The following is a 27822-nucleotide window of genomic DNA, read 5'->3' on the forward strand; positions in this document are numbered from 1 at the left end:
TGTTTGGCATCAATGTTTTCACAGCGTACCAAAAATGAAAATAGTGCATCACTAAGAAATGGAGTGGAAAAGTGGTACAATATCACGTAAATGGTAAGACAATCAAAAACTTTTAATTACTTTTTCGTATATAATATGTCACAAAATTTGAACCAAGATATTTATCTACTACCATTATCAGGAGAGGTCACTTCAAGCACCCTGTTCCCCCCATCATTCGATTAGCCATTGCCATTGCGAGTAACAATGCAAGCGAGGTGAGCAAGAAAATTTTTAGGGTATTTATTTTGAAACTGGTAATAATACTAATACTATTCAGATTGTCACAAGGGGCCGAGACCTTTACTTCTTCGAAATTTTTCTTTTCTTTCGGCTTTAGCGCCCACTTTGCCTCTGGACTTGTGGCGGAATATTTCCCTTCCCCCGTAATTGATGCTGTGTCTAACCGTCACTCATCCTCGTTATCCTAAAGTGGCAGAAAAGATGTGTAAAATAAGTACTCCCTCTGTCCCATAATTATTGTCCGGTATGCCAAAATGGTAACTTTTTATTTAGGTTCTTTTAGATACTTGATCGGCCAATTTGTACTGATCCTTGAGTAATAACGTTGTATGACATATTCCCGTGTTTCATTTTCTTCTTCTGTATACACCAATGTCACAGTTTAAATATCGGACAATTATTATGAGACAACAAACAAAAGTGTACCGGACAATAATTATGGGACAGAGGGAGTAATAGTTACCCGTGGACTTCTTGTTTAGTAGTCTGTGCTATATTTTACTTCACTACTTTTTCATGTATCCATTGTTTGTTTTGGAAGAGAAAGTACAAAGGCAGATGGTTATGACACCCACTGCCACCCTGCTTAGCAAAAACTCCAGGTGATAGCATACGATTCCAAATAGCATAGAAAGATGACAGCCTAAATAATGGTCTTCATATGAATTTTATACCAAAGCACTAAATATTGCTCCCCCCCCCCCCATTTTAATGTTCAATTCCCCCTTACTATAGAAATTATGCACCAATCTAAAACTTAACATTGATATCTAATATCTGTGTAGCCCACCCCTCCCCGAGAGTACCCCCTTCATCTTAATGCTCAACCTCCCCCCCTCCCCAGTAGAATTCCCATGATAATCTAGGACTTAACATTCATAGTCAAGAGTTTTATACTGTTTCCCCCAAAAATTTAGTGCTTATTCTCCCCACAAGAATTCGCCTGACACTTTAAAACTTAGTAAGAACTGGGCACTGCCCCCCCCCCCTCCAAATAATAGTCCTAGAGCAGCATATTAGCAGTATATGAAGTTATTATTATTAGATGTTAACGAAGTTAAACTTCTGTCCATGCCAAGTTTTTTTATTTCGTCAAATTTCCATCACAGAGAATGCAAATGAAAAAATCCCCCCAATAGTTGGGTGGACCCAACATGCGTCAACAAACCTGCCCATGGGCACCCCTGCATAAATAATCTTGATTTATATTGCAGGAAGTTATAAGGCATTCTAAAGCTGTATTGAGAGAAAGTCTTGTCTTTACAGATGCTATTGCTGCATATAGACTTACAACATACAAGTAGGGGATATTCTAAGAAGGATGCTCACTTTACGACTGAGGCTAGGTATGTATTTTGTTTGGTCCATGCAGAAGAAAAAACAAAGTTTTTATCATCTTCAACTTGAATATTGGTTCTGGTTTTTCATACGATAAGTGTTAAAATATGTAGTAACAAATTTCTCAAATAAATCTGATATGTACTATTTTTTAAAGCATAAATCCTTCTCCGAATTTATTCCTGTATGTCGCATGAATGCCTCACTGTATTTGTCCCTTTATTACATCAATTCACAATCAACCCAGATGTAAAACTGGTGCTTACAATCAGCAAAAATAGCTGACCACTATGGCAGAGTCATTAGAACAGTGTGCTACAGTGCCGGGGTTTCATGTTCGAATCCCAGCCTGGATATTGGTGTTCTTAGTGTCCCTTCATCATATCATCATGATATGATGAAACTGATGAAGGGACACCCAAATAGAACCATGCTCAGGCTAGGATTCGAACCCAGGACCCCTGACAGGGAAGTGTGGTTTTGGTATCAGTGATTCAATGATTTTTTCTTAAATTTTGCCTTCCCGGAGATTTATAATCATCTGAAACATCTGTTAGTATTATGTGTTAGCTGTGTCTAAGTAGGGTATATACAGATGGGGGACAAAATAATATGAACACCTGTGAAATTAGAGAAAATCTTTATTAATATGGGGTTAGACCACCCTGTGACTGAAGTACACTTTGTATGCGACGTGGGATGGATGCATAGAGGTCATGCACAATGTTTAAGGGAATATGGAGCCATTCTTCCTCCAGAGCAGTCTCCAATTCCGAAAGTGTGGCTGTAGGCGGACTTCGAGCATGCAGTTTGGACTCCGAATATTGCCACAAATGTTTTATAAAGTTCAAGTCAGGAGACTGTGGGGGCCATTCAAGATGTCCTACGTCATCGTCATGTTTTTCGAACCATGTTTGGACAGACCCAGTAGTGTGGATAGGAGCGTTGTCATCTTGAAAAAGCGGCCGCTCCCCAGGAAATAAAATCTGGACAAAAGGATGGAGATGATCCCCCATAATGCTCCGATAATGATTGGCATTAATCTTCCCATGCAGAAAAACAAGTGGGCCCACACCGTGCTAAGATATCGCACCCCATACCATAATGGACCCACATCCATGCTTCACAGTCGGCAAGAAGCAGTCAGGATGAAACGCATCTCGTGGCGTTCTCCACACATAAACGTGCCCGGTGGTCTGAAATAACGTGAATGTTGATTCATCAGACCAGATGACTTGTTGCCACTGCCGTGGGAACCAAATTCTGTGAGCTCTGCACCATTGGCGTCGCTTGACAGCATTACGTGATGTCACCAACGGCTTACGAATTGCCACTCTGGAATGAATGTTTGCAGCATGGAGTTCTCTTTTGACAGTTTTGGTTGAAATGGGGTCCTGGAGATGCTTGTTCATTTCACATGTTATCTCGGATAACGATTGCTTGTGCTTTCGGGCCACTGCACTTCAACACCCTCCTATCCCGAGCAGCAAGCTTTGTCTTTCGTCCACTGTTGTGCTTTGAAGACGCCATCTTACCTGGTGTTGTGTATGCTGTCATAACAGCTGATACTGTGTTCCTTGCACAATCCACAGGGTTTGCGGTTTCCATCACCGTGGCTCCAGCTGAACGTGCTCTAACAATCATGCCTCTTTGTAACTCTGTCAGGTCTGACATTGCAGCATCTCTTGAGAGCGTACGATAGACAAATGCACCACCAATGACTGCTGTTGACAGACTAATGCCTTCCCCTTCACGGCCACTAGGTGGCAGACTTCAGTGCCAGGTGGTGCTGCTGTACTGCCGGTGTGAAATGTGGCATACTTTTTCACAGGTGTTCGTATTATTTTGTCCCCCATCTGTATGTTGATATGAAACATCATGTTAACACCACATTGTGTAGTTTAACATGTACAGTCATGGAAAGAAATACTTCCTCTGTAAATCTACTGGTATTAAGGCTGTATGGGGGAACTACTTTTTTCTATGACTGCACGCCAGGTGCCCATAATTAAAGTTGCTCTTTTGAACCTGTTCAAAGCATCCGATTGTGGTGCAACTTGGATATGGAGATATGAGGATATGGAGACCATGGGCAAGGATATGGAGATATGAGGATATGGAGACCATGGGCAAATGAACACTGATGAAAAATAATAGTTCAAATATTTACCACCAGATGGAAATGTGGCGCTGAAGTAACAACCACCACAAATCGTACATGCCAAACTTTTTTTTTGAATTTGTCATCACAGCAGTGTTCTGTATGGGTGCCGTCAGCATGAGTGACCGTTTGGAAGCATTAAGACAACATAATCGTTGATTCAGCAGCAGGATGATGAACACTATGCACCAGCTTTCAACGCTACGTTTCCACCTGGTGGAGAAAACTTTAACTATTTTTTTCTTTTCATTAGCATTCACTTCCCCATGGTCTCCATAGCATCTGTACCAAGTTCCGCCTCAATCTGAATAGGGCAGCTTTAATCATGACTGCCTGATACTAGTACTGGGTAGCTATAGCTATAGCTATAGTTATTGACACCAGGAATAACGTGTGAATTCTGCTTGAATTTTTCTCCTTAGACATGAAAAATTGCAATTTTTATTAGTCCAAATCCCATTGAAGTAATAAATATTTATTAATACCCTGAGGCACATTTTTCATGCTTTTCATTTTTATCGAGGAAGGAAAACAAAAGAAAGCTGCGTGAAACATAAATCAGAATTCTCTCAATCCATTTGCTTTGTTAGTGCCCTTTGCAGAGCAATCTATCTTATATATGGATGATTATTGCCAGGTATCTTGAAGTTGGTGAGGTAAAGTTGAAATTCTTATATAATTAACAATTTCTCATATATTACTATATCCCGTAATATTTGTGACTTGTGTTTGTAGATGTATATCTAGTCTGATTATGTGGACTGGCAAATGTAAACTCTGCACCTTAAATTAATATATATTAGGGATGTGACATTTTTGCCACCTTTTCTGCTGATCTGTAAAATTATTAGAGAAGCTATGAAATAAAAATATTACATACAGCTGCACAAGGGGGTAAGTTATGAAAGCTATTTTTATCATGATTTTTCTGTTTTAGAGTTTCATATTTAATCCGTAGAAGATTTATCATTAAAATTGCAAAACAGAGAACATCAAATAATGCAATGAAACATTACGCTGAAGGATATAAAGATTTGTCTAATTTTGTAAATCGTCGACTTCTCTGATATGTCCTAAGAACTGATTTCCAGGCCCTTCTCCTTTGCTTGCGCTAACAAATGCAAAAAGAGCAATTGTGAGTCTATAAAAATCCATGGTGCGTTTCGTACCTTGTGATTTATGAATAGTTATTGCATATGCAAGGATTCTGTTGAGTATAATAATGCGCTTGAAGTCATTAGCCATTACGGTAATTTATTAACCAAAACGACAAAATATATCGAAACTCTTATATCATGGGCCAATATTAAATTTTGGCCGATACCGATAAAGCAACAATATAAAATTGACCGATAACCGATATTCTACCGATCCGATATAAAATTAGAAATGGTCCTTGAAGAACCTGAAAGGTTCATTGACCTCCTTAATAAATGTGTGTTTCAAGGTGACTGCAGTGAAAAAGAAATTGCATATTTAGACATTTATTTTTTTAGAAACAAGGGCATGGAGATTATCCATAAAAGTTACAACAATATTGCAGAATTTTGCACTAAATTATCAGATATTTATCGATATACTGGGGATCGGTAAAATAATCGGTAATTTTACCGATAACCGACACACCGATTTGACTATATCGACTGATACGGATAGAGTACCGATTAATCAGTCCCATCCTTAATATATATACACCGTTCAATTGAATTGAATCAGAATTTTTGGATACATTGAAGTCACACAGGGTCTTTAAATTGTTAATATAGTTTTTTCTGTGTATGTGTCTGTATGGTGATAGGCGGTAATACATAAGGTTGAAATAGAGAGAACAACTGCTTCTATAACACTTGAAAACGTGATAAACAAACAAAACACTGTCGAGATTGACTTAGTTGATCAAAAGATTGCTCATTTTTCCAATTGCGATACATACACAAGAGTAACCAAGGAAATTCCATATTGCAAAAAACAAGAACTAATGTGAACATTTATTCCAACTACTAGCTGTTTTAAGGTTCAGTTCGTTCTTAGGAAATAGTCCTTAGGTATTTATTAAGATAAATCTGACTTCAGTAGTATGCATTAGAATTCAGAAGAAATTCAGTTCAAGTGTGCTGTTTTTCCAAAGAACTTCTACATCACAGGAAATGTGGTGTCAAGAATTAAAATACCTTTGCTTTGAGTCAATAAATGAATTTATAACATTTTGATTCTACAATATACGACGGCAAATCGAAAAGTCTTTGCACCTATTTTTTTTCTACCTTGTTATAAGTGTTATTACGAAAGCGAGATATACGAGCGATGCAGTAGGCTTTTCTTGGAACGGTCCTATTGTAACTTACGATTTGTTCCACGTCACGGCGCTGTTAACACTTGGAAAAGATGGCCGGAGTGCTCAGGAAGTCCACGCCATATGAGCAGTGAAATGTTATTCGTTTTTTATGGTGCAAAGGACAAACAGCCACAGATATCCACAGGGAAATGGAGCCAGAGTATGGGGACAAGTGTACAGAAGTTATTAACCGACAACCATTGACCATAGGAAATAGGAAATGCCAAGTTCAGTGGCAATGTCCTTCAGATGAACACGTCAATCAGATTACATCAACATGGGTAATGTTGTCCGGTGTCAGCGAGGAACGAGGTCGACCCAATCGCTTATTGTCCTCCACATTTTCCCATCCATTTTGAAACTCCTTGCACCACCACTGCACACTTCGCATTAATAAACACTTGTCCCCATACACTGGCTCCATTTCCCTGTGGACATCTGTGGCTGTTTGTCCGTTGCACCATAATAAACAAATAACACTTATAACAAGCTAGAAAAAAATTAGGTGCAAAGACTTTTCGATTTGCCCTCGTATACAAACTTCAATTGGATACAATTCAGCAATTGGAAATTGTCTTGATTTTCCAATTTGTTTCAGTTGAGATTCCGATCGAAACCAATACATTCTGATACCTATAATAGGCATAAGGGGCGCCGACTTGTCAAAATTATTGGGGGGGCTCTGATCACTGAAATAAATTAATGAATAACTCACTCTCTCCCTTTTTTAAGTTTTGGCCTCAGTGTTCGGAATATCATAAAAGCTAGGAGTGTGCGGGATCCCGAAAAGTCGGGACTGGGATCTGGAAAAAAAAATTCCTGTCCTGATCCTGACCGGGAAATGATTTCCCGACCTTTCGGGATCCCGAGCAGTCGAGAAATACCGAATGCTCATTTTAAAATGTCGTTATTTCTCGACGTTTTCTGCATTGTCAATTTCTGGAACTTATCGTAAATTGTCAGTTTTTAATCCAAAAATCACTTAAAGTGAAAATGACGTGTAGAATTCGGGATTTTCAGAGCTTCGGAAAATTTCAAACCATCTCCCGTCCCGCACATCCCTAATAAAAGCCGATGAATTCTTCAAAAATATCAATTCTTTATTCATAGTTCGAATGCAGAATATTAATTGTCCACGGATGGATATTTCACAAGTTTCATCAACCATAATAGCAAAATATTCCCGACTTTTAATATCTGCTACCACGGAGCGCAAAACAGATCTTTCTAATAATGATCTCGTTCTGAATGTCATGTGAGAGCCATTTGTAGCCCGAACGTCCCATCCACTACCCTAGTTCATGCACATCGTCTTTTGAAACTCTTTTTAATAAAAATTTTAACAATACTCATGCTGTCTCTGGTCATAGCCTCCCCAAAGTTGATGGTTTAGCGGTCTCGGGCCCCCAAAGTTGATGCTCTAGAAAATTTTAAATGTGTATTTAAAGTCTGACAAATTTACAATTCATGATGGGTTAAAACAAGGAGATGCATTATTTCCATTGCTCTTTAATTTTGCCTTAGAATATGCTGTAAGGAAGGTAAAAGAACCTAAAAAAGGACTAAAATTCAATGGTGTGACTCAGTTGTTAGCATATGCAGATGATGTAGACTTACTGGGGGATGATGTGAATACAATTAAGAATAATGCAAAAACATTTTTCAAAACTGCTAAAGAGATAGGTTCGGAAGTTAACAAAGAGAAAACTAAATATATGCTTACAGGCCGAAACCAAGTGTTAGGTAATAATCAAAACAACTCATTTGAGCCTGTTCCCAAATTCAAATACTTAGGAGTAATATTAACAAATGAAAATTATATTAAAGAGGAAATAAAAAGTAGGCTTAATTCAGGAAATGCATGTTAATTCTCTCTTCATAAACTTTTGTCTTCTTCTTTTAATATCTAAGAAACTAAAAGTTAAAATATACAAAACAGTAATTTTGCCTGTAGTATTATATGGATGTGAAACTTGGTCCCTTACATTGAAAGAGGAACATAAATTGAGAGTATTTGAAAATAGGATCCTTAGGAAAATATTTGGACCTAAAAGGGATGAGGAGACAGGTGAGTGGAGAAGGTTACATAATTTAGAACTACATAATTTGTATTCATGTCCAGATATTATTAGAATAATTAAATCAAGAAGACTTAGGTGGGCAGGCCATGTGGCACGAATGGGAGAGGAAAGAGGAGTTTACAGGATTCTTGTTGGGAAACCTGATGGTAAGAGACCTGTAGGAAGGCCAAGACGAAGTTGGAGGGACAACGTTGAGATGGACCTAAGGGAAATCGGTAGGGATGGAAAAGAGTATATAGAACTTGCTCAAGATAGGGAAAGATGGAAGGCCTGTGTTGCTGCAGCCATGAACCTTCGGGTTTAAGAAGGCTAGGGAGTTAGTTAGTTTGTTAATTAAAGTTAAGTTCATGTGGCACAATTCAGAGTAAACTTTACAAGAGAAGAAAAATAATACATTAGATCCTCTTAAGCAAAATTATTTGGGGGGCTCTGTCCCCACATCGTCAATATTGGGGGGCTCGAGCCCCCCCCCCATGCCCCATGGAGTCTGCACCTATGTTATACATCCGATTCATTCCAATTAAACCAATTCAAATTTCAATTATTATTATTATTATTATTATTATTATTATTATTTATTATTTCCATAGGGTTACAATTAAGCCATACAACATTTCATTTTGAACAAAATTAATACAAATAGTGACTTGATGCCCTATATAGTAAAAAAAATATGCAAAGATACATCTAAGGAAAATGTGATGAATTTACATTAGTATATATAGTGTTCTATAGTAACAATGAAATAAAGAAAGTTTGAGAGTTATACACATTTAGAAGAAAAGAAAGTGTAAAGGTGTGTGGGTTTGGATATGAGTGTGTATGGAATTGCTGTTCGAAGTACAAGGATGAAAAAGTTTTAAAATATATGTGTGTGGGTGGGGGATGGTGAGGAGGGGGGGGTTAAGCACTGAAAATAATATTACTGGAGTTAGAATTTAAAGACATGTGAACGTAGAAGACGACAGAACTGCGCTTTGCTGGTACTGAGTTTGATCTTCATCGGGAGTGAATTCCAGGTTACCGCTGCTAAGTACGAGAAGGACTTCTGACCAAATCTGCTTTTGTTGGGTTTGGGGATTACAAGGTCTCTATGTAAGGACGATCTGGTGTTTCGGGTGCTGAACTCTGAGCGGAGCTTAATGCTATGATGCATTGGAGATGATTTGTTATGTATGCTATGGAATACCTTATTCAAGTAGATGTAATGTATTCTCGAAGTGACTGTAGGTATATTGTAAATCTTGCGCAATTGTTGGGAATTATATGGGGGTGCATGTGTATGATTCTTAAGCAATTGTTTTGGATAGTTTCAAGTTTCTTCAGATGAGTTATGTTACCGCCAAAAATAAGACTAGCACCATACTCGAATACGGGACGAATAAATGAAAGGTAGAAATGTCTACTCAGATTTCTATTGAGATATTTACGAATTTTTCGAAATATGTAAATATGGTGATAGATTCTACGAATATAGTTATTTATTTGATAATTAAAATTTAGCTGAGGGTCGATAATGATTCCGAGATATTTTAAATGATTGCTCAAAGGTACTCTGGCGTCATTAAGGGTAATATCTATCGTGTTAGCCGGGATTCCCTTACCGGTGTGAAGCACCATGGCCTTCGTCTTTGCAACGTTAAGTTTCAGGTTGTTCATGTTGTACCACGTTAATACTTTGGGGAATGAGTTTTCCATTTTCTCCTTTACATCCTGGTACGTATCTCCAACATGGACGAGAAGGCAGTCATCTGCGTACAGAGTAATCGACAAATCTGAATTTATTAGTGTGATATCGTCAATAAATAGGTTGAATAATTTTGGGCCAAGTATAGAGCCTTGTGGAATGCCTGCAGACACTGACTGCTCGGTGGAAAGTGAACATCCTACTTTCGTTGAGATTTTTCTATTTGCGAGAAAACTTTCCATCCAGAGAATTGTTTTGCTATTGAAACCAAATCTGTTCTTTAATTTTTCTATTAGCAAATTGTGATCAACGGTATCGAAGGCTTTGCATACGTCCAGGGAAATTAATCCAACTAGGGAATTGCTTTTTTTGTCCAGTGTCTCGCGCCATTCATTAATTAAACTAAGTAATAATAATTCCGAGGATACATCCTTCCTGAATCCATACTGTCGATCAGACATCAGATTGTTGGCTTCCAGGAAAGTTGTCAGTTGCTTCTCTATTACTTTTTCCATAACTCGGCTTAATGTTGGGGTTAAGGAAATCGGCCTGTAGTTACACGCTAGGGTAGGAGATCCAGATTTGTGAATTGAATGGAGTTATTATAGAGTGCTTCCAGCTCGTTGGAAATTGGCCACTTTTGAAGGACGTGTTTATTATGTCGGCGAGGGGCTCCGCTATAAGTGGGGCCAACACCACCAGAACGCTGTTGGGAATGCCGTCCGAACCTCCTGCCTTTTTTACGTTTAATTTATTAAGAATTACCAAAACTTCATCGACCGTAACAGATTAATTTATTAAGAATTACCAAAACTTCATCGACCGTAACAGATTTTAATGAGAACTCTTCAATTTGTTGGACAACAGCTGAATTGGGGTCTTTTCTTAGAATATTTATGTTCGAATTGCGAGGATTAACGTGCGCCGATGCTTTGCATATATTAGAAAAATGAATATTTAAATAATGAGCTATGTCGGACGGGCTCGTTAAGAGGACATTGTCGACTAGTAAATGATTAATTGTAGTTTTTGATTCTCTACCCGTGATCTCATTGATAACCTTCCATTTGCAGTTGTTATTGCTAGTGGTCTGGTTCACCATATCTCTGTAGTAGTTTACTTTTGCCTGCCTAGTAATTGTTGTGCAATGATTTCTAGAAGATTTGTATTGCTCCCACGTATAGTCACAAGAAGGATCCACCGCTTTCTTGAACAAGCGGTTCTTCTGTGAAATTAATTTAATAATTTGAGGGGTGATCCAGGGCTTCCTGCTTTCTCTCACCCTGAGAGTTTTCAAGGGAGCAAATTCGCCAAGTGCAGTCGAAATGAGAGACTGCAGATGACTGACCTTGTCGTCCACGGTTAAGTCGGAAGATGTGCTTGCGTAGAACGGAAGAGACGACGCGAAGGTGAAAAAATTAGGTTCGTATATTTTATGAATTTTACGGGTAGTAATTAGCTTCCTTGGCAGGCGCGTTATATTAATTTTAAGTGTGGTGTAAACGAGAAAATGGTCACTCATGTCCTTATAGACAGTTCGTGTGACTGTGTGCAAGTGAGGGTTTGAGGAATAAATGTGGTCGATTAACGATTCGGATGTCCACGTAATTCTTGTAGGCAGAGTAACGAGTTGTTTGTGTCCTAGGACTGATAACGTTTCCATTAACGTATCTGAGTCTTTGTCATCTTTCAGCAAATTTACATTCATATCTCCAAGGAATATTGATAGATGGCTCGGTGGTAAGCTACTGATCATCCTTTGCAAGATTGCGCACACTTTTCCAACCGATCCGCTAGGAGGTCTATATCCGCAACCTATGATAGCATTTTTATTTGTTTTTGGGCACGAGACTCGCACCCATACTCCTTCAAGGTCACTTTCATTGACCGAAATTACGTTAGAGGCAAGAAGGTTGTTCTTAACGAAAATAGCGGTACCGCCTCCCCGGGTGTCTCGGTCGTTTCTAAAGAGATGGAAATTAGGAATGCTGTATAGAGGGTCAGGAATAGATGATTGCAGCCATGTTTCGCTCAATGCGATAACATCGAATTTTGTTATTTCGGATGCGGAGAATTCCGTGAATTTGTTGTCGAGGGACTGAACGTTCAGGTGGCAGACGTGAATGTGGCCTTCCCCCTCCGCGAGCTGGACGTCCGGCAGGGTAGGATACAACCTCAAAAGCACTTGTTTTAAACCTGTCGGCCCCTTGAAATGTGGGTCAGCGGTCGGGGAGGGGGTGTCTTCGAGGCTAGCTACTTGGGGTGGAAGATCAGCCATTTCTTGCAGATGCGAATGACCTGGGTGTGACTACAAGTGTTGCAAACTCAGTATCAGCTATGGCGCAATTCGTAAACTGTCTTCGTGTTGTTTGTTCAGTGCATCTGGGGGGATCGGGGAAGATAAGTTCGGACTTGTGGGGTGAGTTTGTAAAAGTAGAGGGTGTTAAAAATTTGAGATCCTGAGAGTGAAATTTAGACATTTGTGTATATATGAGGTAGATGATATGAAAGAATAAATAGCTACTTAAAATTATTTGAATGAGATTGAAAAGGTACTTTCAATTCTTACAATGAAAATTTAAATTTAAAAATATGAAAAACAAAAGAGAGAAAAAAAAGAAATAAAATAAAATAAAAATAAAAACACTTGAGAATGACACAAACTAAAAGGCGGTTGAATAACAATGTTCCCAGCAAACGATCACTGTGTTTTGTGTTAGAGGCGACCTAGTTCATCAAAAGTTGTGACGTAGTGCCTGACATTGTTTCTTTTAACCACAATGCGGCCATCGAATGTCCACACACACTTCATACCGAATTTCTCGATTGCCAATTGACAATTTCAGCTGGGTACCCTTGAATTTTTGGAAAGTTCGTCTTGTAAACCAGGAATTATACTTGAATTTTATCATGGTCCTAGAGTGACCACCGAGTAGTAGTATTTTATGTCATTGTGATGCAGTTTGTAAAATGCCCTGGTACTATTCATATAAGACTATGCCACTGGCTGCATCATGGAAAGATTTATTTTCATTATCTTGCAACAACTATGTTAATATTTTTTTTCTCTCTCTCTTAGCTGGCTTAACCGCCATTGTGATTTGCTGGTCTGTGCTCATGGTTTATCTGGTGACCACACTAGAATGGACGCAGCCATTCGCTGGATTGATGAGGAGATCTGCTCAGAATGAACGAATGGGAATATTAGGGGCAAATTCTCTGCTGGAGTTAGCAGGTAATTTTTCCTTTAGTTTCCGTTTTGAAAACAGTGGGTAGCAGGGGTGCCCACAGGGGGTGTATTATGGTGCACGTTGCGCCATCGAGATTTTTGGAGGGGATTTTTTCTCTTCAAGTAATATAAAATTCAACATTTATATCTTTTTCCAAAATATATGCAAAGATTTTACACCTTAAATGCACCATATTTAATCCATTAGATGAAGAAATGAAAATGTTTAATGGTATTATTGAAGGTGGGGGGGAGATATCCAACATTTACATATTAGGCCTTAATTGACATGTGGGTTCTGGGGGGGGGTTCTGAATTAAATTTTGGGGGGGACAGTATCCAACTCTATGGCGGGTATTTTAGTTAGAGGGGGATTGAGCATTAAAAGGGGAGGGATATCCAATTCTTGTGTATTGCTATTGTCTAAGACTGTTGCAGAAATTCTGGTGTGGAGACTGAGAGTTATTTTTTTGGAGGAGGCAATATCCACTCTTCAATATCAACAGTAAGTCTAAAATTGATTGAGTATTAAATTTAAAGGGGGAGATAGAAAGCTCTTGATAAAGTGTTAAATCTTAGATTGTCAAGGGATTTCTGTAGTGGAGAGAGAGTTCGAACATTAAATTTTTGGAGACTGTATTTAGCGATATGGTATCCACAGGTTTTCAACCCCAAACGTGCCGAAGGAGAAGCTGGAAAAGACTAAGAAAGTATTGACATCCTATTAAATTAATATTCTTGTAAGCCTGCAAAGAAATGGATGTAAAAATTTTCTTGCTCGCTTCGCTCGCAATCATCTCTTCAGAGGATGCATGTTTGGTGCTTTAATGAGGTGATTGTGGAGTTTTTATACTATAGCTGTATTACAAGACAAGCAATATTCTCCATTATGGTAAACAATTTTAGGGGTGGTTTTGAGTGATGGGCCCCCTGTTCAGTGAAGCTAAGGAAAAGTTACTTTCGGTAGACACGCTGTCGTAATTAAATACTTTGTGCGGATTACGATATGGTTTGAGGGCGCGAATGATATGATTTGGGGGGGGGGGGGGGCGGGGCACCCCTGGTGGGTAACTGGCATTTCCCATCCTGCTCTGAAGAAATTTCATCATCTGTGTTGAGACTAATAGGTTGCAGTACATAGGTTCAATACATAGAACAGGAGTGTAAAAACAGCTTTTATACACTAACACACAACAGCAGGTGCGGATCCACGGGGTTTATTGCATTTATTGAGATCTGTTCACACCGAAAGTACCCCTGCGGGGCATTGGTACCTGCAAGGACACCCGCAGGATTTTTCTCAGGAGGATAGAGTCACAGAAACTATTATTATTTTTGCTATTATTACTGTTATTGTTGTTTGTATTTTTGTTATTATTATTATTATTATTATTACATTAGCCAGCAACCGTGGCAGAGTGGTTTCCACATCGCACTACGACACCAGGGGGCCCGGGTTCGAATCCCAGCCTGGGCATGGATGTTTCTCAGTGTCCATTCATCAATTTCATCATATCATCACTCATCCCCATCTTCGCAAATTAGCCAACAGTGGCACAAGAAGCGAAGTAAAGCAAATCAATCAATATTATTACATTACTATTTCTACTTATGTTTTTTTTTAAATTACATATTTGTAATTTCCATATTATGTATATATACAATTTAAGTAACTGTATACTTGACATTAATTCATGTAAGACAAAAAAATGTTTTTTATAGTTAAAATAGACCGTAAGGTTACATGTAACCCTACTTGAAATAATAATAATAATAATAGTTGCTCTAACTTACCGTCTGTAAGTCACAGAAAACAATATCTTTTGTTATAAAATATCTACAATTTCACCATTCGAATCACATTAACTCTTTCCAGAAATCTCAAGGGGGTGTGATTAACTCCTTCCAGAAATCTCAAGGGGGCAGGTGACCCCCAAGTGGCCCCTCCCTGGGGTCGCCCATGGGTGCCTGTATATTATAAAATACAACATGTTGACATTGCACATAATGTATCCATTGGGCATTATGTTTTTATAATAGTATAACAATTGAATAATACAATGTAAAATAATACAATGACAAATTATATCATTAAGTAGACTAGTGTTGTAAAAGTACAATACAATATAAATTTATCTCTATAAAGTTATTTAATTCCTGATATTCTTTAACTGAATGTAATGTATATTCCAATAGCAATTTTTTAACCTTACTTTTAAAGACCGTGGTTCTTTCAAAATTTTTGTAACTATTTGGCAACGTATTGTATAACTGGCTGCATGTGTAAAAGGGTCCTGTTTTGTAAGCAGTTAGCCAAACTTTTGGAATATGGAAGTTATTTTTTGTCTGTTATTGTAATTGTGAGTGTTTATGTTCTTTGGATAGTTCGATTTTGTTTCGTGTATGAAAGTAAGTGTTTCAATTATGTAGAAACTTGGAAGTGTTAATATGCGAAATTTTTTAAAAAGAGGTTTACATGTATCAGTTTTGTGTGCATTTTCCAAAATACACAATGCTCCTTTTTTAATTTCAAAAATCATCTACGATTGTTCCCCCAAAATTGGATACCATATCTCAAAATATTTTCGAAGTTTGAGAAATAGATATTTAGCATACATACTGTATTGAAACTATTTTTTAGAGTTCTTAATTGATTTGAATTTTTTTTTATTTGACTTGATTTATGTGCAACTTTTGGTTAATTTGCGAAGATGGGGATGAGTGATGATATGAAGAAGTTGATGAATAGAGACTCACAGACATTCCTGCTCAGGCCAGGATTCGAACCCGGGACCTCTGGCATTGCCTGCCACAGGGCCGGCAGTTCTTAATTGGTAACATACGGTATTTAGGCTCTTGTATAAATGATCTATGTGAACTTTCCAATTTAGACACTCGTCTATAAATATTCCAAGAAATGTTGTATTGCAAATATCTGTTATAACGGCATGCCCTACTGTGAAATTATCTTGCCTTATAGAAGAGGTTTTGGCTCTAGATACACCAAATTTTATTATATTTATCGCCCCTCCCAACTGGCAACATTTTGGATATATTATTATGCCAAATATTTTTGAAGACTCAAATGTTCTGTCATTCTTAAACAAGTTTAACAGGCTCGAGAATATTTTTAAGCTCATGATAGGCTAATCGGAACTGGACATACAGTTTAAATTTGGATCTGAACCACTGTGCAATATGTCTCAAAATGGGATCGAACGCGAGACCTCTTGAGAGAATAGGTTTTGGTTTTCTTTGTATATTTAATGTACTTCTCATAACTAATGGGGCTGCTCATTGCCAAACTTCCCCTGTTGTGTTCCTAAAGTATTTTGTTCATCATCTGGTGGCCCTAAGCTTTACATTGGAGAGCAGTAGGATGGCTATTCAAACATTACTTTCAACGAAAATAAGAATTTCTCTTGTAAATCGATAACAGAAATGTGTTAAACAAACCTTTAAGATTATGTAACAAGTCATAAGTTTCCAAAAAATACATTCTCCTGAACCTAAGAATTAATATATTAAAGTGCAACCGCAAATTACCTCAGATGGGCTAAATATAGTGTGTTTATGCACAAAGAGCACTAAGCTTGACGTAATTTTGGTCGTCCCTAGCTGCCATGAGTCTATAATATAAAAATTTAGTTTTTTACACTACACTTTTATGTTTCCTCTTATTGCGACTTGCAAGTATGTGTAATTCAACAGCGGGAGTAGGAATTGGAGAAACTCTCCAAATTACAAAGAAAAAATGTATTAAGTGAGTAAGCAATTATACACTATGCCCTATCCGATAACTTAATATTAACATATGTTTTCTTTATATTAAACACATTTCCTCCCCGTATTTTCATCCTTTTTTGGGGAGGATTACAATTACAACAATTTTAAATAAGAAAGCCATAGAGGTTTCAAGACATGAAACAGAATATAAGGTATTTTTTTTAATTGCTATTCTTCTCGATAAATGTGTATGTATAAAATAAAGAACCATATTTACTATAGAGTGTCTCAACCTTAAAAGTCAATATGAAAGTAAATGGAGTACTTCCCTCTCTCTCTAATACATGAGTTTTGCCAATAGCTCTGTCCTCCTCTACCACCGCTGCATTGCCAGATGTTACAAAATTTACAAAATGTAAAAGTAAAAAATTTCAAACAGTGAATTCATTATCCTGTAGAGTTTTTTATGCTCTATTTACTGACAGCATTATATAACATGTCATAAATTCATGTGATCTGAATTTTTCATAATTATACGATTTTGCAAAACACTTAATTTTTTTCTAGTAAATACTTCAAGAGCCATAAATATCAAACCGCTTGAACAACTTCACCAGTTTTTTTTCTATGAGATCTATTTATGATGTTTGTAGATAAGATATTCTTCGCCTGAGTGAATTAATTTGCTTACGAGGAGAGCATTTAATATTTTGTATAAATCATCAGACCGTAACACGAAAAAGTTGGTTAGCGACATACTTTTTGGTTTGTTACACATGCAGACCAAGCGAGAAAAGTGTTGACCATTGTTTGAAGTTATTTTTAGAATGCATTGTTATTCCACAGCACCATTATTTATTCCGCAATCCTAGTTTGTTTATGCAGGCTGTCTCACGTATCAAATTCATTGCACTCCACCGAGGTTACAATTCAGTTGCAGGCAGGTGCCCCGGTTCATAGGAAGTGCAATGTGCTTTATTTTCCGTAAAAAATGTATCTTAATGTTTGTTTTTGCATTTATTTAATTCTGTTTATGTAAAGGATACAACATTCAATGAAAGAAGTAACAATAGTATTGCATGTATTACACATATAATGCAAATGTAAAATAGTAAATAGTTACGTCAAAATATAAATCGTTTTTTTTCCAAAATGCATCAAATACGTAGATTTTGATGATATCCTATACGATATTAAGGAAGTAAATTTGTTGCAATCATTAGCGATTAATACCGACTTGATGCGACTCCGTTTGTTGATCTGGCAACACCGCGCTCCATTTAACCCATACTGACTTTTAAGGTTGAGATGCTCTATAGCCATGAGGAAAGGTATGATATCGCGTAAAAAAAAGGAGTCAGTTATTAATAACAACTACAAAAATAAAACTACAGTCGCGTGGATTATTATGTATTATTCTTTACCAGAGCACAAGAATAAAGTGCTTAAATTGTGAAAATTTCAAATGACGTAAACAAGTGCTGTGCAAATGTTAAGGCTTTTTTGAGTTCTGATATCTTTTCTGTTGTTGGCGATCGTCTTATTAAAATTCTTAGTTTCACAGCACTTATTATTTATCTATCATGTTTCGACATAATTTCTGAGGTTAAGATGAAACAAAACTTGCTATTTCATATAATAGCAGCATGTTCAGCATCAAATTCCCCATGTATTTAAATGGGAGAACAAATGCCCATCAAAAGCATGGGGACACAACAGGGGTGCTGCCACCTACAATAGTTTGCTTTAGCCAGGCCCATTGTTCAGTTTAGAGTGGCAATGGGAGGTATTATAATAACGACAAACAATTGTAACCATCTATTCCAGCTCTGGACCTATATTAATCTCTAGAACAGGAACGATATTATACTTGTTGTCAGCAATGAGAAAGTTGAGATTGTAGATTTTGCAAGGGCTACCAGCATCGCTATATTGCATATAACATAGCAGTGAAACGCATAGAAGGAAGTCAGCTTGGTTCCTGTTTTCTTGTTCACATAAAATAGTGCGACCGTAAGTTAGAATCGATTCTCGGAGAGGTGAGGTGCCAGACTAAAATTCTCCCCTCCCAACTGCACAACAGTGATATATTTTATGTATGTGAAGACTTACAAGTTTATTATTGTTCCTGAAAATAATGGGAATCAATGGACCAACCCTGTTATAAAGGAAATCTACGTCTATTCCTACAGTAAAACATATGATGTGCTCATACAATGAATCCATATAAGATGTTTATTTATTCTTAGTTGTTCTTTGATATTACCTTTGTTAATATTTGTTCAGTGTTCTCAAGATTTGATGGTAATTTTTATATTTTTAATGTTATCACTATTTTTTTATAAATGCTTTTAACAAGAGTATTTGTTGTTGTTGTTGAAATGTACTAATTACTGTGCTTTTTCTGTAAGTATGAGCATTTTCCTTGATTGAAGGAAATTGCCCTTGAAATCTATAAGTTACACATGTTTTTTGGTTTTCTCCAGAGATGGAGCTGTCAGCAAAGAGAAATGTAACAGGATCGAAAACGTCAGCGACAAAACTCAAAGAGTTAACAAAAAGACCTACCAGTTTTCACCCTGCCGCTGTGTTGCTCAAGAATGGTCCTCAACCTGCAGCCACGTCAACGGAGCAAGCGAGTGGTGAGTATCGGTGGAGATTATTTTAAGCTTGGCCCATTGACCCTATTTCTTGTTGATTAATAAACAGCCTTGAGATGTCTTGTTCAGAGTAAATATGTGAAACTCATGTAACACACAAGCATGGGTGTTAGGCATCTTTGTTACTGCAGTTTTTGTGTTCTTTTTCACTGTATGTATGTGGTGGGTTTATCTGTTCCTTTTTCTTCTCGTTTTCCAGCCGTTTTAATCCCTTGAGTAAAGGCAGACTCTTTACCTTTGTCCCTCATCTGTGTGGGTATCTGTCTGTTATTTCTAGGATTGAGCTATTACCAATATCACTGCCAGTACTCTTACCAATTTCCATCGATACTGATACTTGAAAATGGGGATGGCCAAATCCGGATTTTTAAAATCCGGAATCTGGATAGTAAAAGTGGAGAATCCAGATTTCGGAGAAAATTCGGATTTTGGAGGGGATCTGGATTTTGAAAGGACTCCGGATTTTTAATTCCATCCATCCTGGCTCATGGTTATTTTAAATATGTAACTAAGTCTACTTAATATGTTTCCAGCTAATCCCAAACTGACAAGGAGGAATAGTTGGCTAACTGAAAAGCAATGGGATCAGTGTTGCACTGTTCTCTTGCATCCGTAATCCTTCGCGCTCTGAAATCCTGATTCTTCCAAAACAAGTCTTCCACGAAGCGGCGGCGTGTGTGTGTGTGTGTGTGTGTGTGTGTGTGTGTGTGTGTGAGTTCGCAAATCCGTTGTTCCGAGGTGCCCCATGAGATTAAACACCAACGTTCCGAGGTAAAAAATTTAACCGAGGTAAAAATGACGGTACCTCGGAAAGCTCTCCCAATTTTTTGGACTCTACGACCTGTAAATAGCCCAGAAAATTGTTTCCAGCGAAAAGTTATTTTTACCTCGGATATGCTACACACAAACCACGATACACAAACTTGAGGGTCGGGACGGGGGGGTATGTGGCGCTAGTGTAGCTTTTTTTGACAATTTCGCGATACACAAATGACGGTTATGGTCGTTAGAATTCGTTGCAGATGGCGGGCTCCCATACACAGCGTCAGATGCACTTACTTTCCGAGGTTCGTGCGCATGCGTGTACGGTCGACAAGGACGGAAGGAGAGGGAAATCAGCTAACGGTCCCCAACCACGTGTCTTAGCTTCTAGTTCCAGGCGCAAGAGGGCAGACTCGTCGACAAACCACGGCAGGCATAGCCAGGGGGTTAAAGAGAAACACAGAGCAATGATAGGTGCTGTCGACTGATACACTGGCGGATTTAGCGGGATATAGGGGCGCACGTAGGGGCACATAACAATGACTGAGTATTATGAAGAATGATAATATCAATAACGAAAAAATACATTTTGTTAGCAACATTAAATTGAAAAATCGTATAAATGAAATATTAGTGATAGTGGTAAACGTTACGTCGTTGCCTTGTAATGATTGATTGATTGATTTAGTTTATTTTACTTCGCGTTTTGTGCCTCTTGGCTAATTTGCGAAGATGGGGATGAGTGATGAAATGATGAAATGGATGAAAATGGACATTCACAAACAACCATACCCGACCGGGATTCGAACCCGGGACCCTTGGCGTCGCAGCGCGATGTGCTAACCACTCGGCCACAGGGTCGGGCTCGTTGCCTTGTAATCAAGAGCTCCCAGATTCGATACCCGGGGTGGGTGGGAGGGCACATACTTGTTCGGATCCCAAATAAAAATGTAGGTTCAGTCCCGATTAACCTATCTTTGTATAAATGAACTTAACAACTCAAAAATCATTCACGGATAGTATGAAGAATGTTAATAGTATGGGGAAAATAAAACTATAATACATATTAAATATTACAAATATTCATTCGTTCGAGCTAAATATTCCACATTTTTCAATGATAAGATTGTCTTTCTTCTCTTGGATAGGTACTAACATCCAAACTTGTCTCCCGGTGTACTTTTCTTACCCGTGCCGTACGAGAAACTTACTTCCCTGTGCGGGGGGCGGGGTTCATAGGCCCACATATAATAATTTATTGATTTTTTTTACTGTTCTTTCTTCATTTTTTGGAAATTCAACACCACTTGCCGGACTCTCTGGCCGAGTGATTAGCACATCGCGCTGCAAAGCCAAGGGTCCCGGGTTCGATTCCCGCTCGGGCTTGGTTGTTTGTGAATGTCCATTAATCAATTTCATCATTTCATCACTCATCCCCATCTTTGCAAATTAGCCAAGAGGTACAAAACGCGAAGGAAAATAAAATAAATCAAATCAGAAAAATCTTTGTCGTTATCACAGACCCAAACAGCACAGGTGACGTCACAGAAAGCACAGCGCGTCCCGTATAGGGGCTATCCACCGGAAGGAAGTGCCTTCGCGCGGACGCCATACTTGTAGCACAACAACTTCCGGTTCGTAGGCTCACAACATGCCGCTAAAGGGAGCTGAGATTGTGTCATGTATGAAAGGAACGAATGAGTGTGTACAAGGAGGATGTAAACTACGATCACGGCTAAATAATCTTTCACGGATCTCTCTTCATCCATTTCCTCGAGATCTAGGCGCCAAATTATTGCATTCAAGCTGTCAGGCGTGAAAATTGGAAGACCATTAGCAGGAGTAGACTGCGCAGTAATGACAACGGATGTGCAAAAACCCAAAAAGTCGGGACCTAAAAAAAAACCCATTCCGATCCAGACCGGAAAAAATGATAGTTTAAAAGTAGTTTATTCCCTACATTATTTTTGTACTAATTGTCCGAAATTTATTGAAATTAGCAGTTTTTATTCCAGAAATGCAAAATACATCATCACCCGAGGGTAAAATTTTGTGTATAATTAACATTTTTTTAGTATCGGGTAATGTTGAATATTTTCCGCTCCTATAATCTCCCAATTTAGTCGGGAAATAACATTATTTTTCCCATTTTGAACGTCAGGACTAAAAATACCCCGTCCTGTTTCCTTCCCTACCAAAAATTTTGCGTCCCGCACCCCTTGCACTCCGTTAAAGGTAGAAGAGAAATCATTCAAATCTCGATTTTCTCTCTGTTTTAGTGATATGAGCAAAAATATTACTTTTCCTTTCAAAAGATGCTCGGTCATAGTCAGCTAGGTTACACGTTACGTTCTTGAAGTATGCACGAACTGTATTAAATTTTTGTGTAACCAGATTTTTTTTGTGTGTTTGTAACCAGAGGAAATAAATTTTTGTGCAACCAGAGGAAATATTTTTTTGTGTAGCCAGAAAATTAAGTGCGGGTACTATTATAAATTTTCGTCTTTTGCAATGGAAATCTTTTCAACATTGATAGATAGAGTGCCTCCCCGATGGCGCAGTGGTAGCCTCGTCGCCTTGTAATCAAGGGGTTCCGGGTTCGATTCCCGGTGGAGGCATATAGTGGTTCGGATCCCAATTTAAACTGTAGGTCCAGTCCCGATTAGCCTTACTGTGCACAAAGTGGACTTAAAACACCAACTAAATCAATCAAATCAACATTGATAGAAAAGAGGTCCTAGGTTTGAACACCATGGCGAGGCAATGGTGTGTCATTGTGTTTGTCCCATCAGTAATTTTTCCAGTTTATTATTCACCTTCATCGTCATGTTTAACACAAATAGCAGAAAATTGACTTCAAATAACAATGAGCGTTTTGTATTTCTGCGTTCAAACGAGAACGAAACCAGCAAGTGTGCATTATCGCATCCATCTGACTCGTCCTGACTGAAGAAAGAAGAAAAGAAGCTCCTTTTTCCGTTTTTTATATGTTCGTACATCTCGCACTTTTTCACTTAAACATAAATGTATGCATTTAAGCGCTCTCGCTCTGTAGGAAAAATTACTTTCTATTTAATATGTAGGCTACAAATATCGCCAAGGAAACGACGATCAGCAAATGGATCTCATCTTGGAATAATGCCGTATTACTTCCTAGTTGCTCATCCAATTGATATGCAAAGGCCTCTACTTTGCCCTGATATCTCTTATTCTCCTCGTCGTCAAGTGCTTTTATATGATTCATTTCATCCGGTATACAAAACGAGAAGAAATGCCACAAGTACGCGCTTGAATTACCCGGCCGCCGTGAACCGGAAGTTGTTGTGCTACAGTTCGACAATCGATTGTGCCGTTCGATATGTTTTTGTTTACTCGTGGATAGCCCCTATAGCGTTTAGGCTTTATTCACATCTGCGCTCAAGCAACACTCGGGTCATTCATTCTTCCCTAAAGCTCCGCTCACAGTCGGAGGGTATCCACACTAGCGGTCACGCTTTGCTCCGTCAAGATACGATCAACGTGTCTGGTGTTGGTTTCCTCCAGACAGAGTACACGGATTTTTCTGTATGAAAAGCCTGTCTATTGTGCTAACTACAATGATTAAGATATTTTCAACAACGGACTTGGCTGTTGCAGCACTGGCGTTAATTAGAAGAAATTGACAAAGAAGAAAAGTAATTGTGAAAGCGGGGATTCATTGACTTGGTTGATTTACTTCGTTTTTATGCCAGTTTTGACTAATCTGGAGGATGAGAATGAATGGTAATACGATTAAATTGATGAAAGAACATCACAATGAACATCCATGCCCAGGCCGGGATTCGAACCTGGTGGCGTAGCACGCTCTGCTAACCACTCTGACAGGAGGTCGGTTATCATAAATATAATGTTATACTTTTGGTTAGAAATCGGCAAACGTTTATTTGCAAGTACAATGTGCAAAACTGTAAATGTCAGCAATGGTAACACTACTTTGTCGATCTAGGTTCGACATAAAAAATTTCGGGCTCATTGTTTCACATCGACATTGTTGACCATCTCTTTTATTAGAAAGTTTCCCACACAACACATGACAAATATACAGCAGGCTGTAAGCCTAGCTTCAAGGACCCGATTGTTACGCGCATCGTGTGGAACGTGGCTTTCCTCGACTTTTTTTTTTTAAAAAAAAAATAGGGAGTAATTTTGTATCGTTTTCCTTAAACGAAGAACAAGTTCGTTGTTAATCTTGATTCGGGGCCACTTATCAAAAATGATTTTTCCCTTGGCAGAGGTTCGACCAACCACCACCTCCCTTCCCTTTGCACACACAAAAATGACAACTTGGTTGTACGGGAAAATATGACCGCCAATAGGTTAGCTTCTTGACTTAAGGATTTTAATTGATGCAACGAGATGAAAAAATGTAGTTACAACTAGTGTTTACGGATCGTACTTGTGGTTAGTTCCCTATTTAACTTTCTTTCATTTGCTAATTGTAATTTGGTTGTTTCGGTCAGTTTTTTTCTTAAATTTATTTTAGTCAGGTTCTTGAAATCACATATTTGGACCAATGTTTTAAAAACAGAACTGAGAGGAAAATATTGTGGGATTTTATTGCTCAATGGCCCCATCAATCAATTTCATAATTACTCGCCTTTTTTTCAGTTGTTACAATAGGTCGTTGCCTTCTGACGGCTCATCTTCTCGCACAAAACTTGGTCACGTATTCTTTGCAACGGGGCTGAACCTATCAGACGTTCACATCAATGACCGAGCTTCGCAAAGTCAAGCTCCTCCTCCTCACGCTCCGGTCAAATATTATTTCCACCCGATTGTGACCGGACCTCGAGCTGAGCGCGATTGAACGAACCTTGACCGGACCATGGGGGGAGGGTGATCCGAGCTTTACTGGAGAGATGTGAATGGTCAACATGTTCTGCGCCGATCAGTGTTCTGTTTTTTAGCCCATTCGTCAAACAACCGATTGGAAATTTTTGGCTGAAAATTAACGCCTTAGCCTCCAAATACTATCATAATAATATAAATTATAATCTTATAACATGAAACAAACTCTTCAACAAAGTTTTAATTGTAGTTATAACAACCGACCTATTAAATTCTATTCTTCAACCAATATGAATGTTAAACGGATATTCTTACAGATCACTTTTAACGCCAGTTAAAATATGTTTATATTTTCAATCAATGGTTGTCGTAATTTCCTGAGCGGAACGGTATGAAAAGATTAATTCCACCCACTTCTAAAGCATACTCTCTGTCTAAAGGTTGTAGTCTGTGATCGAGTACGCTGTTTGGTTGACTGCAGGAGCTCGCCACCGTATGCTCCGGGTTCGAGTCCCGTCAGCCTAGACGTTTTTTTTGTTTTTTTGTCTCTTCATCCATACAACATAATCAGCATTCATCGTCGCGATAAGCCAAAAGTGGCAAAAAAGTGACGTAAAATAAATATAATATACAAATGACTTTTAAAGAACACTGGCCTGGCAGACGACAACGTTTGGTGCTGTCCATAAACTGCATGAACCTCGCCGTCCATCACCCGCCCCCCTTCCCTTCCCCCTTTGAACTGGGGTTCATTTCGTAGGGCTTATAACTGCACAAATAAGTTTCAGCGGTGGCCAATGACATAGCAGCAACTCCCACAACTTTCTTTCAAATGAAGTATATACATTTCCTAAAATAACACGTCCGACAGGTTTAAAAGTTTAATGATGTGTAAAGGGTGTGTCGAATTTTGTTGTTCTCTTTGTTCTCCCTCCACCTACGGTATGAATGCACAAATATTACTCAATAATCACTGGCAACTTCTCTAACTGAATGCAATGTATTCGCTATATGTTACACGTTTAATAATATTATTATTATTATTATTAATAATAATAATAATAATAATAATCAATACATGTTAACTGAATCAAGTGTTTTTGATATTGCGTGCTTACGATCCCCTAGAATCTTAGAAAGCGATGTTTGTGAGAGACCTTTGCCCCACCCTGGAAGTGGACGCTACTAAACTATTTGGCGCAACTTGCCTTGGAAAGCCAAGTCTTCTCAAGCAGTTTTTCATTGAATGACACGATGTCAGTGTATCGAGTCCCATTAAATTTCAAAGAAATGCAGAACGAAACGATCGCGTACCAAAATTAATAAATAAGCACAAGAAGAATAATCACGAAAAGTTTAAACACGAACGCTTTAAGCGCAAATGGAAAGAATTAAGCGCAAACGAAGTAAAGGTGCAGCTTTTCCCGTGCATTGCGCCATGACTGAAGGCATATATGTCATGGTAGTGTGGCCGGGTTCGATACCCGGTGGAGGTACATAGTGGTTCGTATCCCACTTTAAACTGTAGGCCCAGTCCCAAATAGCCTGTCCCAAATAGCCTTACTGCGCATAAGCTGGTCTTAAAACACTAACTCAATCAATCAATCAATCATGTAAGTGTGGAGTTATATGGCTTATGATAATCTAACCTGATTTCTATGTTGTCTCTGCCAGAAAAATGTACGCAATTTTAGGAATACAGGTGACTTTGGACACACTGTCGTGCATGAAGACTCTATTCCGAGACCGAAAGTGAAAGAAAACAATAATAATAATAACGATAAATTGAATTCTTCCCGTTTCTCCAAGATCCAACCTATTTTATTGAATAGTTCTGAACTTTGCGTACGTGTTATAAGCGTCCATATTTATAGTATTAATTTAAATTATGAAACTAATTAGTATGTTTACACCTGCTATTTATATATCAAGTTAGCACTTTGCTGAAAGAGTTAAAAGGTGCTTGTACTTAAAATGTGATAAGGAGACAAAGAACAGGCGATTCATTTACAAGGCCATTTAGGGACCTGCAGAATGTTTTAGTTGTTCGGTTCTTCACACGTGGCAGGCCGAGTGGGATGAGATAAGGGGAAACAAGCTGCGAGCTATCAAGCCCATCGCTGCTTCCTCGTTTCGTCCCTAGCGGCGAGAAGAAGTAATATTAAAGCGGCTCCGAATCGGACACAGTCGTCTAACACATCGACGTTTGCTGCAAGAACTGGGCTCTCTTTTGTGCCGTACTTGCAACGTTGTTTTAAGCGTTCGACACATTCTTCTCGAATGTGCCGATTTTAGTCACATCAGACAGGGATTTAACCTCCCTAAGGATTTGTCATCCTCTGTGGGTGACAATGTCAATGTTTTAGACAATTTTTTTTTAAAAAAAAATTGAGAAGAGCAGGTCTGTTCCACTGCTTCTGTGGTAGTTTTTAAATATCCTTACCTTTCTCATGTGTTGTGTTTGTTTAATGCAGGTTCATTTACAACCTGTATTTTTAACCTTTCTTGAGGGGCTTTTTACACTCCTTTTTTTAATCTTTTTTTTTAAATTGAAGTAAGGGTTTTAGATAAGGGAATCTTCCCCGCATTCATTGAAGGGTGCAAAATGGCCTGATGTGCCGACGCACCCAAAAATTTTGATTGAAGCAATCAATACAAGGTGTTAACATGTGCTGTTCCTGAACAGCGATATGTCTTTATATCTAATCATCACGATCTCTCGCACAAACGCTGC

The 27822-nt window shown here is 38.3% G+C and overlaps 1 protein-coding gene across 5 annotated transcripts in view; it reads left to right on the forward strand.

The window, feature by feature from the left end:
* LOC145981585 (glycosyltransferase 8 domain-containing protein 1-like) overlaps window positions 1-27822 on the forward strand; it is a 104613-nt gene that overhangs the window by 3622 nt on the left and 73169 nt on the right. For 4 of the 5 annotated variants that reach the window (XR_014440973.1, XM_083114940.1, XM_083114943.1 and 1 more), the window contains exons 2-4: window positions 1549-1628; window positions 12964-13119; window positions 19326-19481. Coding sequence is in view for 4 of the 5 variants with exons in the window: in XM_083114940.1 (XP_082971066.1) it covers window positions 1604-1628; window positions 12964-13119; window positions 19326-19481 (337 nt within the window). In the remaining variant the exon portion in view is untranslated. Of the gene's footprint in view, window positions 1-16; window positions 94-1548; window positions 1629-12963; window positions 13120-19325; window positions 19482-27822 lie in introns of those variants that run through there. The other variant, XM_083114942.1, reaches the window with a different exon arrangement.

Source organism: Lepisma saccharinum, chromosome 29, assembly GCF_977018435.1.
Source record: "Lepisma saccharinum chromosome 29, izLepSacc3.1, whole genome shotgun sequence".
NCBI classification, from domain to species: Eukaryota; Metazoa; Arthropoda; class Insecta; order Zygentoma; family Lepismatidae; genus Lepisma; species Lepisma saccharinum.